The sequence below is a fragment of the Gymnoscopelus microlampas genome (assembly GCF_963454915.1).
Source record: "Gymnoscopelus microlampas genome assembly, chromosome: 13".
Classification (NCBI taxonomy): domain Eukaryota; kingdom Metazoa; phylum Chordata; class Actinopteri; order Myctophiformes; family Myctophidae; genus Gymnoscopelus; species Gymnoscopelus microlampas.
The window spans coordinates 9,148,833-9,164,415 of NC_139950.1; the positions used below are offsets into that span (position 1 = coordinate 9,148,833).

The 15,583-nt window shown below is 43.1% G+C and overlaps 1 protein-coding gene across 1 annotated transcript; it reads right to left on the reverse strand.

The window, feature by feature from the left end:
* Positions 1 to 1,136: 1,136 nt before the first annotated feature.
* On the reverse strand, positions 1,137 to 15,344 carry rgra (retinal G protein coupled receptor a). The gene is made up of 7 exons (XM_084076374.1): positions 14,997 to 15,344; positions 14,204 to 14,360; positions 11,766 to 11,887; positions 8,712 to 8,865; positions 6,794 to 6,911; positions 3,083 to 3,196; positions 1,137 to 1,397 (listed from the first exon to the last, which is right to left on the reverse strand). The coding sequence occupies exons 1-7, from the start codon at positions 15,073 to 15,075 to the stop codon at positions 1,254 to 1,256; spliced, it is 888 nt and encodes a 295-aa protein (XP_083932500.1). The 5' UTR covers positions 15,076 to 15,344; the 3' UTR covers positions 1,137 to 1,253.
* Between the last annotated feature and the right edge of the window lie 239 nt (positions 15,345 to 15,583).

A 15,583-nucleotide genomic window follows, 5' to 3' on the forward strand; every position in this document is an offset into this window, starting at 1 on the left:
CCAACAATGACTTGACCTGACCCAAACAGACGCCAGGGTTAATGTGGTTAAAATGGCCTAAAAGCTGTGTGTAAATACCGCACCAATATTTCACTGCTGTATGAGTGAGTGACAAATAAAACTTCTTGATTCTTGACTAGACGACGACAAGAAATGACACCGGAATGGTCTTTTAAATGATCAAAGGAAGGTTTGAGCAGTAGTCATGAATACAAAAAAATACAAAAAAACCCCAAAGGTTAAACATTTACAATTTTGTTGAATCTTCTGCAGTGGCTGCTACAGTAATGATGGACAATAATATTGTCCGGGTTGTGAATGTAAAGTACTGTACTATCTGGGACTTTAACAATGGTTACCACTGTACAGGATACAACACACACACACACACACACACACACACACACACACACACACACACACACACACACACACACACACACACACACACACACACACACACACACACACACACACACACACACACACACACACACACACACAGGGACGTGCAGAGGGATTTGGAGAGGCAGGGGCTGGAATTTCAAAAGGGCACCTATTGGATTTTTTTTAATATACAAACAGTTAGCATACTTTTAGGCCCGGAAACCCGAAAAATCCGAATAGGTATCATTGTTTGCTCAATTGACTTTTAGGACATTGCTTAATGTCCTAAAAGTCATGCACCCAACAAACTTTGAACTGAGCAGATTGGACTTTCCGTTCCAGAGATAATGGCCAAAACATCTTGAAAACGGCCACGATTTCCGATTGAGTTTTGGTCATTGTCGCCCGTTATTCTTTAATAACAGAGGCTAGGAAGGTCGGACGGCGACAAACTAAATACCTGAGGAAAGTTCACTTTGAGCTGCATCCAGCACATTCACTGCCATTTCCGTCGGCCTTACCGCTAGGCCGCTAGGGGCAGTTACATTTTATTTATTTATTTATTTTTTTCAGTCTGGAGAGGGCACTTTTTTCCGACGGGTAAAAGGGCAGGGGCTCAAGCCCCCTTTCATGTCTATGTGTGCACGCACGCACACACACACACACACACACACACACACACACACACACACACACACACACACACACACACACACACACACACACGCACACACACACACACACACACACACACACACACACACACACACACACACACACAGAAACACACACAGTAACATGTATAGGTACCTTCTATAAACCACCAGGACAGAGTGTGTGAGTGTGTAACGATCGCATGCTTTAGTTTATTTGGACTTGTTCTCAATTTGAGGCGTATTGATCTTCTCCCCGGTGAGCAGCTGCCAGATGCCTCCTCGGTAGTTCTCGTTCCCCAGGGAGTACAGGAACGCGTTGAAGGTGGGCGACGTCTTTGCCAGGATAGGAGCGATCTGCGGAGAGACGAGGTGCAATGCACGGCAATTGTTGTCAATGATTAAAATGCCATGAACCCATTCAAAACCGGGAATGGGATCTGTGTATAACCACTTTAACCGTTATTTTATACTTTGGGCTATTTGAAAATAGCAGATATACAAGCTCATAGCACGGCACCGAGTGCCGTGCTATGAGCTTGTAGATCTGCTATGAAAATCTTAGTTTGAACATATATATTTTTAAAGCGAACATTAACTAGAATCTTGGGCACATTAGATTTGCAAAAAATGTCATGATTTTTCAACCAAAAAAAAGCAGATCTACAAGCATCTCGATGCCGCACTATGAGCTTGTATATCTGCTATTTTTGAAGTATAAGATAATGGTTAAAGTGGTTCAATTCTAAAACGACAAGATGCTTTCCCGGTCTTAATGGGTTAAGAGCAGGGTTATTCGCACTAACTACTGTCGAGCGGCCACTTGGTAAACGGAAGGTTCCCGGTTCGATCCCCAGCTATACCCCTGGGGTTGGGGTGAGTTGGGGTTAGTTACTGAACTGCTCCTGGTGAGTTGGTTGGTGCCTTGCATGGTTTCCTCTGCCGTCAGTGTGCGAGTGTGTGTGTGTGTGTGTGTGTGTGTGTGTGTGTGTGTGTGTGTGTGTGTGTGTGTGTGTGTGTGTGTGAACGGGTGAATGTAATGCACATTGTAAAGTGCTTTGGATAAAAGGCAGTGTAAAAATGCACCATTTACTATTTGCAGTCATTATGGAAAAGCTCACGGCAACTGTAAATGTGAAATGTGTGTTGAATGCCTTGGGCATTGATGGTTTTTTTTACACCTTGGTTTTGCAAGAGGCTAGCCGTCTATGAGAGGGTGCCTGTCTGTGTGTCTGTGTGTCTGTCTGTCTGTCTGTCTGTCTGTCTGTCTGTCTGTCTGTCTGTCTGGAGCTAATCTGGACCAATCAGCCCCAACTTTCTATGTACAGCTGCCAGCAGGCCACAGACGTATCTGCACTGATTCTTTTCTGGGAAAGCATTTTCTACTTCAGCGGTTCTCAAACGTTTTCATTTCAAGTACCTCCATAACTCTGAGAGTGTACAAATGGAACCAGATGGACCCATGACGCGTCCACTTGGTTCCATTTGTACACTCAAGAGTACGGGATCCCTTTGGAACCCCCAGTCAAGGAACCACTGAGGGTCCCTGGCAGGCCCGGATTGGCCGTCGGGAGGACCGGGACTATTCCCGGTGGCCTGCCCTCTAGTGGCCTGCCTAAAAAAAAAAAAATTTTTTTTTTTTTTTTTTTTTTTGCATCAAAAAAAAATATCAGGTCAGGCCAGCCATCCACAGCCAGCGCGGCGCTTAAGTGATGCAGCAAAAAAAATCTCTCCTAAGCTCAGGCCAGGCCAACCACAGTCAATTTCAATTCAATGCAGTCAGTGTTGCTTGCAGCTCAGTGCAGCTGCGGGCCTCCCCCCTACCTTTAACCCCCAAAAAGGCCCCCCTTTTGTAAGGCCCCCCAAAAATAAGGCCCCCCCAAAAAAGGGCCCCCCCAAAAAAAACGGCGCGCGCTGCGCGCGCGCAGGGTGGCCTGGGTGGGCGTGTATCTCCCGGCCAGATTTGGAGTCCCACTCCGGCCCTGGTCCCTGGACACCCCCACTTTGAGAACAACTGTTCTATGTGTTTCGCGTTAACTCACCATCCTTATTTTGGGGGAGACCAGGTTGGCGTTCTCAATAGCAGCGTAGAAAGCCAGCACTCCGTAGGGACCCCAACAGAACAGCATGGCCTTGAAAGGAGAGCCAGCATTGAACTACAGGGGGGGGGGGGAAGAGGGGGGAGAGAGAAAGAGAGATTGCTAAATACAAATAATGTATTAACCCATTAAGACACAAGGCTGATAAAAAAAATAAATCTAAATCCTCATCAGTTTTCAGAAAAAAACTTATTTTGGTACAGTGGTGTGTTCAAAACCTTTTCATGTTAGGGACCCCCCCCCAAAAAAAATTATGTGTATTGCCGCGGACCCCCATCTCAAAATATTATTGTTCCAGGGCCCCCGAGAAGCAAAGATTTGAGTAAGAAATGTTCGCTTTGAAAAAATATATATGCAAAGATTTGCACAAATTTTCACGATTCTTCCCAAAAAAATAGCAGATCTACAAGCTCATGGCGCGGCACTCGGTGCCGCGCCATGAGCTTGTAGATCTGCTATTTTTGAATAGCCAAAGTAATCTAAAAATGACACAGATGCGTTCCAGGTCTTAATGGATTATAACAGTCATTTTACATTTTCTGCAGCAGGTAGGATCTCGGCTCTTGAACTGACATATGTACCAAATTCCAACAGCGGCGAGAGCAAGTCGTTACAAGTGGAGCGTGAAGAGCGGAGGAGAGAGAAATATGTGGTGTCACGGGGCTGACTGGCATTGTGGAGGGCTGGTCACAAGCCTCGGATAATGGTTGGGGGGGGGGGGGGGGGGGGGCAAAATGTTATGAACTTATACTCATAGGTACTCATAGGAAAAGCAGCAGTCTAAGGCTCTACTGTCATTGCTGTCGGGCAGAAACCAGCTAACAATTTTTTTCCGCTTTTGCATTTTTTTCCTCCATAAATCAGTGCTATTGAACACCCTTTATGTCTGTGTGTTGATTAAAACAATATTGAACCAATGAAAAGCATTAAAAGGTGCTTCTGACAAAACCAGCTAACTCCATTGGATCCTCAAACTTTCTGCTAAACCAGACAACTCCAGCAAAGGTGGGTGGAGTTAGCTGGTTTTGCTGACTCCAGGCTCCACCCCCTTTTGACCGCCAACCTCGTTGTGAGCTTGGAGGTCCATTCAGCTGTTCTTATCGATGATGAACTAAACCTCCTAACTCCACTTTTTTGTTTTGTTTTTGTCATTTCCTGAAAAATGAACACTTTGGAGTTAGCTGGTTTCTGCCGGACAGCAGAGATATACAATGAAGCTAACATAGCAGCTTGTAGATCCGCCGTTTTTGCTATTTTGAAAAGAGCGTAGCTTCTTTTGAAGCCTTGGAGATCTACCAAGAGGAAGCCAATAAACTGGGTCTAAAGGGCAGCTGGGCAGCTAAAACCAAACTCATGCACATCGGAGGTGACAATGGACCCGATCGAGTCCATTGTCACTAACAACAAAGGCAGCATAGCAACCGAGATATATCGGAGACGTGCCCTGGCAACCAGTGCCTTCAAGCAGCATTCTATGGCCCACGGAGGGCTATCATCACAATCATCAAATTGTACTTGCCGATTCATTTAATTAATCAAAACTAATTGTGATTAACTAATTGTTGTGTTTTGGCATTGAACATTGGAACACAGAAAAGAATGACATCTATGTTTGGCTTTTACGCTTTGTAAACAAAAACTTAAACAGACTAATTTCATACAAAAATGATCTATACGCCGACATACAAGCTCACAGTGCATCGCATCATGACGTGTTGTGAGCTCCTAAATCTGCTATTTCCACTATTTTACAAACATGTTTGAAAATGTATGAAAATACATTTCAACATGGAAACGATTATGCTGATTATGCAGGATAATTGCAATTATCTAAAAAAAAAGATTGCGATCAGGCGATTATGTAATAATTGTGACAGGCCTAGGCCTAAAGTATGTGCACTAGTTCAAGTTAGGGCCGTATGCTTTTCTTCCTTTCTTTAAACACTTGAACCCTAGTACAACAATCGCAGAAAATAGCAGATCTATAAGCTCACAACGTGTCCCTTTGCAGAGCGCTGTGTGAGCTTCTGGTTCGGCTATTTCTGGTGAAGAGATTTGGGAACCAAATACAGAGCCGACCCCGGTCAACTAGGTATTAGTTTACTAAGTATAGAGCAGTGGTTCTCAAACTTTTTCATGTCAAGGACCCCCAAATTGACACTTATTAGCCCACAGACCCCCATTTGAATGGATAAGCCAGGGACCCCCATAAGAGAAGATATTTACGGCTCTAGCAGTGATTCTCAACCATTTTAATTTCAAGGACCCCCCAGTTTGACATGCATTAGGCTACGGACCCCCATTTAATGGCATTTCTATCTCTGGGACCCCAAATTTTATTGTAAAATCAATATTAATTTAACTCTGAGAGTGTACAAATGGAACCAAATGGACCCGTTAGGGTCCATTTGGTTCCATTTGTACGCTTTCAGAGTTACAGACCCATAAGGGTCCATTTGGTTCCTAGCCATCATTTAGCTGGGGACCCCCTGGAACCACCTCAAGTACCCCTGGGGGTCCCCGGACCCCACTTTGAGAACCAATGGTATAGAGGGTTTTAAGTGGTTATACAAAAAAAACGAAAGTAAGAACATCAACAACTTGGTAGTTATGTAACGCTATAGACAACATTATCTGTATGTCTACAGCATAGATGCCTTTGTGCTTGGACTAGAAGTGTCTCTGGACAGCTCAGAGACACGTCTCTTCACTAAGTAAGGGCCTTATGCAATGTAAAGTGCAGCAGTATGCCTCAGTCTCTGAGGACATCCATATTGTGTCTATTGTGTACAATGACCTTTTCACTACTGGCCTCATACAGTACATACCCAACACAAAACACCGTCCCTCTAGCCATGATGTATGTATGTATGTATGTTACTCCTGGCTCATGTTCTCATGTACTGTCAATACTTCATGTTTCTACTTTGATATAATGATTCAGTACATGGAGAACACCTCAGCTCCATTCCAAGAAAAATGGAATATCCTTTATTATACTCAGTAGTATACCTTTAACTCTCTTTATGTCCTTGTTACTGTGATCATTTAGTATATCGTCGCTGACGGGCAGAAACCAGCTAACTCCATTTTTCAATTATTATTTTTTCTAAATAAATCAGAGCTATCGAACACCCTTTACGTCTGTGTGTGGGTTTTATAAATACAACAAATGAAAAGTATTAAAAAGCGCTTCTGACTAAACCTCCTAACTTCATTGGATCCTCAAAAACTGTTGGTCAAACCACGTAGCTCCAACTTTGCAGTTTTTTCATCATTTCATCATTGATTAGAATGACGCAGTCAGACGCATACCACGTATGCTGGTAATCCAGCGTGTCGCGGGTTCGACTCCCGATCCCGACGACCTTTGCTGTGTGTCACCCCCCCCACCTCTCTTCCCATTTCCTGTCAGCCTACTGTCCTGTCAAATAAAGGCATAAAAGCCCCCAAAAATATCTTTTAAAAAAACCCTCCTCCACTTGAGCTGTACTTAGTTACAGTGATGATAATATAAGGACACATTCACGTGTCTGACAATGTATAAAGTCACCGTACCAACTTTGATGAGGCAGTACAGTGTTGATATGTAATATAGTATATACCATTGTGTGGTCTAATCTGCTGTAATGGACACTGTATGGTAAATCTTACCCTGGGGTCTCCGGTCTTCTTGAATCTCTGAGCGATGGCCTGGTAGGAGGTCATGACAACAAACATGGGGATGGCGCTGTTGCAGATGGCCATGGGGATCAGGTACGACACATAGTTCCTGTTGAGGACACAAACACACTACCGTTAAGGTTGTATAACGGTTACTATAATAATAGTTTTGCGAGACAGACTGATGCCTCCCAAAATGTACAGTCATACAGTCTGGAGCACGAAAGCTCTAAAAATGATCCAGGGATAACACGTATGGGACAACACACAAGCAGCAAGACACAGATAAAGAATACAAGTTTGTATAAGATTAAGAGCTGGCCAAGAGAGAGGCAAAGTAAAACGGCTGAAGAAACAGCACAATTAGGACCCACTAGTTGAAATTAGATGGATAATTTAAATACAACATGGAACTAGAAACAGGTCTCCGCCAGGCCGGGTTGCCTACCCAGGGCCCGCAAACTTTGGAAGGGAATCTTAGCCAATTGGAATGGGATCAGACAATTCAGACTCATATTTTGATCACATGACCCCTGAAATAATGTGTAGCGATTTCTGTGAGTTTTGGACAAAATCTTTACAAATAGTAGCAAAAAGTGTGTTTTGGTTAAAACGCATTGTGACATAAAATGTAATCTGACACAAACAGGGTCTATAAATTGTGTCATGATCCAAGGAATCCAGGGGGAAAAAGATGTTGATTATACGACCTACAGTGCAGGGGTTAGAGGCCCCTGCACTGTAGGTCGTATAATCAACATCTTTTCTGTCTGTGACGTGTGTGTATGCGTGTGGTGGCCGGTGGGGGGTTAGAAGCCTATAAATCTAGGTCACTTGTCTGATTTGACAGAGTGCCGTAAGCCCTGCATTGTGTACAGTATATACGGTTTATCGTATGTGCTCTATGAATGGTGTATTGTTAACCACATTGTTGTGTGTACATATACTGTAGATATTGACGAGGAGGAGGAACACGCACATCAAAACCCACCTTAGGCAGCTTCTGAGCAGAAAACACAATGACTTACAAAAAGGAAGAAAACAGCTCACACAATAAAGAAAATAAAACAAAAACTATGTTTCAACTGAAGCCCAGTTGTGCGTGAGCTGTTTTCTTTCTTTTATACTGCCCCCCAGGGCTCCATGAGGGGGTTCTAGGGAGACCTCTTTTTTTCTTCACCATTTGTATGCTCTCACAGTTAAATGAACATAGCTGACATTGATGATTGTACGGTGTAGATTAGGGTCCCAGTGAGAAATGCTAATGCATATCAAAATGGGCGTCCTTGAAATCAAATGGTCGCGAAACACTGCTATAGCTGCAAAGATCTTCTCTTATGGGGTATCTTTTCCAACAGGCAGTCCGCAGGCTAATATGTATCAATTTGGTGATTTTTTCCCCGGCAGGACGGTATTCTAATGACGGCACGTGCGCACGGCATGTGCACACCGCACGCATTTCATTTTACCTTAAAGTAGGAATGTTTGTATAGGAAATGTTTTTAGCTTAGTTTTAGTCTTTTTAAACAAATACAAATTCAAGGAATGCCATGAATTATAGAGCAGAAACTAAAAGTTTCCTTTGAACGAGTATCTTTCTCTTCACGCATTGCTGCGTGCAGATAGGATACTGGCAGCAGCGGCTACTGAGGCCAAGACGCTGTGTTGCTTACCGTGTAGCCTATAGATGCAAGGAGTGAGGACACATTTTCACACTCACTTGTAAACCTGTCATACAAAGTAGCTATTTGGGTACTTGGTTTGTGAATCTACGGGGGGCGCGTTCTAGCGTGCACATGCGTGCACTGTACTGTGCCGTACCTTGCGAGTGAAAAACATGCCACACGCCGTCCTACCCCGTGTGGCCCCCATGACACCACTGTTGAGAACCACTGACTGTAGATATTACCTGTCTCCCTTGCTGATGTCCAGAGTGCAGCAGGTCCTGAGCGGTTCGTAGTCGTACTCTCCCCAGCCGAGGACGGGCATGGCGGCCCAGAACGCCGTGAACAGCCAGATGAATACGGTCAGAGTGATGGCACTGCTCCACTGCAACTTTGTCCCTGAGAAACGCACACGTTATCTGCTTTAATACCTCATAGAATCCATGTTTCAATATAATATACTGTATGGATTGCAGGTTAAGGTGGTGTAAGTGATATTGTTTGGTTAAAGGAGTAGTTCACCCAAAACATGACTTATTTTCTATCAATTGCACACCCTGTGAAGTCTTGAATTCATGGAGATTTTTGTCGCATTCCTAAACCAATAATTTGTTGTCATCAAATTGTTGGTTCAGGAATGTGACAAACAAAACAAAAGAATCTCCATGAATTCAAGGCTTCATGGGGTGTGTACTTGATAGAAAATAAGTCCTTTTTTGGGTGAACGACTCCATTAAACGAATTCAAAGCGAGAATGGTTAAGCGTGTCTGCGGGTTTTATAAATATTGAACCAATGAAAAGTATTAAGAAGAGCTTGTGACTAACTAATAACTACATTGGATCCATTGGAACACAGCTTATTTTTTCCATTTCCTGAAAAGAAATGCCTTTGGACAGCAACGATATGAAAATTGTGAGCTGTGGGGGTCGCAGCAATTACACCACTTCCCTTTCCTTCTACCACATTTACAATAACAAACCCTACTATAAACAGTAAAAATGGTCTCCATTGTTCACCCTTGGCAGCATAACAGCTACACGGCTTCTGTGTTGTCTGTGTGTAAATAGTTTCCGTTTATCAGTCCTCCTGGCAGGTTCTCGTGTATTTCATCAATATTTGTTTCTCTGCTCATAATCATTAACTAGCGTCCCTATTCTGAGCATGTCATACTAGGCCAGTGGATCCCAAACAATGGGTCACGACCCATTTTTGAGTTACAGGGTTTGTATGGGTTGTGAGTAAATATCTTTTTTTCACCCTTTTTTTCCCCACCAAACAAAAATAATTATTTCAAAAGATTTAAAAAGATTCAATTAAAGTACAAAAAAAAAAAAAAAGTCATTATGAATCTAAAACAATTCCATACATAAAAAAAAAAGAAAATAGCTGATTTACAAGCTCACAAAGCGTCAACAAAGTGTGTGTAGGGGTGAGGGGTTCAAGTGATTTGAGCTGGGAATTTACTGTTGAATGGAGCTACTGTTTTTAGACCGGTCAGAGGTTAAGTGGGTTAAGAAGATACATTATCGTGTGTGTGCGCGCGCGCGCGCGTGTGTGTGTGTGTGTGTGTGTGTGTGTGTGGGGGAGTGCCTGCCTGGAGTGCCTGCCTGTTTGGTTGCATGTGGTAGGAGTAATAATAATAATAACTTACATAGCACTTTTCTAAACATGAGTCACAAAGTGCTGCACAAACATACACAATAAAAAACAGGAAAAAAAACAGAATTTCACAAAGGTAATTTAACAAGTGAAAATAAAATGAGCTAATACCAATTGAACAAGAAATAGCCATGAGCAAAAGATAATGATTCAAAGAAAAGGCTGTTTACAGGAATGCTTTCTGGAGCATATATATGTCATTTAAAAGATAGAATGGAGTCAGCGTGGCGAATGTCCTCGGGCAGAGCATTCCAGAGAGTGGTTTGACAATGTGTTGACTGTGTAGACTGTGTGTGTGTTTGTTGCTGTTACAACCATTACCATTGTTGGGTACATATCCCCGGGCGGCGGGATATACATTAATCTCTCGCCGCCTCGAATCGATTAATCACTTAAGCAGTATTTCATATTTTTTGCGCAACAATGTCATGCAAAAATGTTGAAAATAACAGATCTGCAAGCTCGTAGCTTTAAGAATAGAATACAGTATATAACCTTTTTGTAATAATCAATTAGTTTGATTATCTGTCGCACGCCTACATGGTTTCCCCTGCCGTTGGGTGTGTGAATGGGTGAATGTAAAGCTCTGTGGATAAAGGCGCTATAGAAATGCAGGTCATTTACATTCCTGACTGGTCAGTGAGAGCTAGCTGAGGTCACTTACTAGCAGTGGTGGAAAAAGTACTCAAATGTTTTTTACTTAAGTAATTGAAAATTTACTTGAGTAAAAGTACAAAAGTATTGGTATCAAAATGTACTTAAAGTACCAAAAGTGAAAGTACAAAAATGTTTGAAAATAGCAGATCTACAAGCTCACAACGCGTCGCGTTGTGAGCTTGTAGATCGGCTATTTTCAAATAGCCTATGTATAGAATAGGGCTAAAGTGGTTAATGTATGTTTTATAGTGTAATAATGTATATCTGCTAAGTAACAAGTAACTAAAGTTTTCAATTAAATGTAGTGGAGTTAAAAGTACAGTATTTGGAGCCGAGATTTAGTGGAGTAGAAGTAAAAGTATTGGAATTTGGAAGTAAAGTAAAAAATACCTCAAAATTGTACTTAAAGTACAGTACTTAAGTTTATGTACTTAGTTACTTCCCACCAATGCTTACTAGTGCACTACTGATGTTATCTGCTCACTTTAATGCTAAATGGTGCAAAGATTATATCAAGCTTTTTATCCAAAGCACTTTACATTTTGCTTTACATTCACACATACAGGTACATTCACACATAGAAACCATGCTATGGAACAGACCTGCCCATCATCATCAGGAGCCGTTAGGGGTTCAGTGTGTTACTCAAGGACACTTTGCCACTAACCCAGGGGATCGAACCGCAAACTTCACGATTCCAAAGCAGCCGCTCTACCACCTGACCCACTACTACTAGTCACTTACAAGTACAGTAATGATGTTATATCTGCTCACTTACTAGTGCAGTACTGGTGGTATCTGCTCACTTACTAGCGCAGTACAGATGATATCATTCTGGAACTTACTAGTGCAATACAGATGGTATCATTGCAGACACTTACTGGTGCAGTACTGGTGGTATCAGCTCACTTATTAGTGCAATACAGATGGTATCATTCTGGACACTTACTAGTGCAGTACAGATAGTATCAGCTCACTTACTAGTGCAGTACTGGTGGTATCTGTCCCATGCCACAGCAGCGATGAAGTGGAGGCTAGCAAGAGCTGTGAGGAAACCCTGGAATCCGTGCATTTGACATCCATCTGAGCCGTAGGGCCAGTACCTGCAGTTAGAGAAGGATTCACCAATTAGTTCATGCATTCATCTTTGCGTGATGAATCAGAATAAGTAATGATCCATGGGTAAAACACCAACTGATTCTTGTTGAACTGTAACACTCCATGAACACCAACCTAGGACAACATCTTACATCTTGCACATTTGTTATGTTGACGTGACTACTTCTGTGACTATCTGCTGCTTTAGTATAAAACATACAGGTACTGTTATAACAGGTACTGTTATTGCTGCTTTATTGTTTTCTGCAGACAAAATTATTGCATTTTTATCTGCCTTATGCCTTATTAAACACTTATTATTTCCCCCCCTCTTGCCATTATTATGTTATACTGATGTGGATACTTGTTGAAGGCTTCTTCTTTTTATCTTAGTTATTATTACTGTCATACTGTTTGTCAGTGTGCCAAAGGCAAATTTCCATTTCATGTCAAATTTAAAGTTTTCTTTATGGTGTCCGTGAGGAAGAAGCCCAACAAATCCACGGTGAGGCCTTTAAGGAGGGCCATTCAAGCAAGCCGCAAGTGTAGCCTGCAGTACCACCACAGGCCAAGAAACCATCACGCCAGAATGAAATGTTTGGAGCGGGGGAGTCTGGTGCAACGCTCAGGTCCTGGACCTGGTGAGACGGAGGAGGAGCCCGGCCAGGAGGCCATCCACAGAGCCTAGTCCCTCCACGTGCCAGAGCCTCTCTTCTCCCCCAGTCCCGGCAGAGTAGTTCTGGACATTGAGTGGCACTGTCTTACCCTAAGAGGACTGTCCGGGGGTAGCTACCTGGGATGTAAGTCGGGGCTTGATCAACCTCGGCTGGGTCACCTGGGCGAGGGTTTATGTTGCGAGACCCGAAACACCTATTGACCCCAGGCTACAACACTGATGATACGTCCCAGGTGCATCCATGTGATGTTTTTTCATTATTTTGTGGGAAAGCGCTTTTGAGGACCTCAAATACTTGCATTTAGCTTCTTGTATCTGTATGAGTACGAGTAGTGACAAATAAACCGTCTTGATTCTTGATCTCTCATCCACCTATTATGATAATGATATTGGTAACAAACTACTGTATAATCATGTTCTTTTACAGAGCATGGGGCCGCTTGGTTTGTTCCTGGCATTATTGATCATTTAGTTTGAATAGAGAGTGTGATTGATCAATAACGCATTGTTGTACATGCCTTATTGATTGCCTTATTTCAGTGGTTCTCAAAAGTGGGCCTTGCACGCCGTGCAGGAACCTATTTGACCAGGAGCACGCGCAGGCACATGCATAGATTTAAAACAACTTTAAATTCACACCTCAACAAAGTTTACAAAGGCTCCCGACTCACACCAGGTGGATTAACATAGGAATGAGCCTAGATGCATATCAATTGTCCACTGTGTGACCTGTAGTGTAGGTGTTAAGCGACGTGCGCGTCACGTCATTAAAATAGAGTGCAACCACGTTCCAATTCAGTATTGCAACACTGGGTCCAGGAATGCCTCAAATTTGAGGGTGTTCAAAAAAGGACCCTTACAGGTCTGACACTCAAAAGGAAGGAACCAAATGGAACCAATCCATTTGTACACTCTCAGAATTATGGCGGGGTCCTTGAAAATAAACTGTTTCAGAACCACTGCGTTATTGACAATAAGGCATAAACATGATTGATTACATAGCCGTTGATTGATTGATTGATTGAATACTTTATCAGTCATAAATGTAAACAGCACGTGGTACAGTCAGACATTAAGGCTAGAAGGATAACATGCGGAAAAGGTCCTGGGGACTTGTTTCCATTGTGGTCCTATATGTATTCAATTCATCAACATAGCAACTATCGAAGACAATGATTGATGACTTCCAGGTCCATATTATGCAGAATGTCCCAATTCACAAGTTTTCAAATGTATAAAATGTATACAAATCCTTTGAAAATAGCAGATCTACAAGCTCGCGCATTGCGATGCATTGTGAGCTTGTAGATCTGCTATTTTCAAATGGACGAAATGTATATAGGGCTGAAGGGGATAATGTATGTTTTGTAATAATAAGCAAAATCTACAAAGTAACTAACTAAAGTTTTCATATAATTGTAGCGGAGTAAAAAAATATGATATTTGCCTCTGAGGTGTAGTGGAATAGAAGTAAAAGTACTGAAAATTGGAAATACTCCAGTAAAGTAAAAAAAAAAAAACCTCAAAACTGTAGCCTACTTATAAGTACAGTAGGCCTACTTGAGTAAATGTACTTAGTTACTTTGTTCTTACACCACTGGTCATCATGAACCGCTACAATGCATATACAGGTGACGTCACTCACCTCAGAAAGCTGGAGAAGGCGGCGATGGTGGCGTTCCCAGAGATGCCCATGTCAGCCAGGGCCAGGCTGAACACCAGGAGGTTACTGGGCGTTCTCAGCTCTCTGATCTTGAAGAAAGCAACGACCGTGACCGCATTGAGGAGGAAACCTAGAAGACCTGTGGAAAAAAAGAACATTTAAAACCCATAAGAAAGAACCAGACAATTAATTTGACACAATATGTATAGCCTTGATCGAATACCAAAACGCTCGCCCCAAAACAAAGTCGCCCCGGGCGCAAATCCGGCGGTATGCACCTGGTATTCCTAAACGTAACCCTATGCCTAAAACCTAACCTTATTCCTAAGCGTAACCTCAGTAAAACGGTGCCAAAACCTAACCCTATTTCTAAACTTAACCTCAGTCAAACTATGGCTAACCCTAAACTTATTTCTAACCTTATCCTCAGTAAAACAATAGCCAGAATACAAGAACCGCTGTTTGAAAAAAAATGGGGGGCGAGCGTGTTTTGGGGCGATGTTTCCGGTTACCGCCTCTCGATCACAGACAGTGCGCGCAGCGATGCTTGCGCAACGTGCATGTCCCCCTGTTCGAAAAGATCGATGCACGTTTGTGTTGATATTATCACTGATCAACGTGATCGTGCACGGTTGTGTGTGCAGAAATCGCGCGGATGCTTATCCTGGTGACACAGACAGCTGTGCAGACAGATTACAGGTCCAGTAGGTTAAACAACATATACAACAACCCCGGCGAGGTTTTTTTGGACGAATTCCATCAAATACTCACTCACCCTCCACGAGCAGACACGATCCCAGCGAGAACACATCGAACTCCGTGAAGCCCTCCGGTAAAGGGTGCGACGAAACCATCCTGGATGATCTAGACTCCGTATATAAAGTGTAGAAGAGAGAGAGAGAGACCACCACAGACCACTGAGACCAGCCCCTCACTCCTATCCAGCCGCTGATGATGCTGTGCCTCGCTGTGACCTAAGAAAGAGCGCTTTTAAAGGGACATTTCACGTGGAAAAGCATGGATGTAATTATGTAAAGCCTATAGCTCGCGCTCTCGCTCTCTCTCTCTCTCTCTCTCTCTCTCTCTCTCTCTCTCGCTCTCTCTCTCTCTCTCTCTCTCTCTCTCTCTCTCTCCCTCGTTCTCTCTCTCTCTCTCTCTCTCCCTCGTTCTCTCTCTCTCTCCCTCCCTCCCTCCCTCCCTCCCTCCCTAACTCACTCTCTCTCTCTCTCTCTCTCTCTCTCTCGCTCGCTCGCTCGCTCGCTCGCTCCTCTCTCTCTCTCTCTCTCTCTCTCTCTCTCTCTCTCTCTCTCTCTCTCTCTCTCTCTCTCTCTCTCGCCCCAATCCCTGCAAGAATGTCTTAAT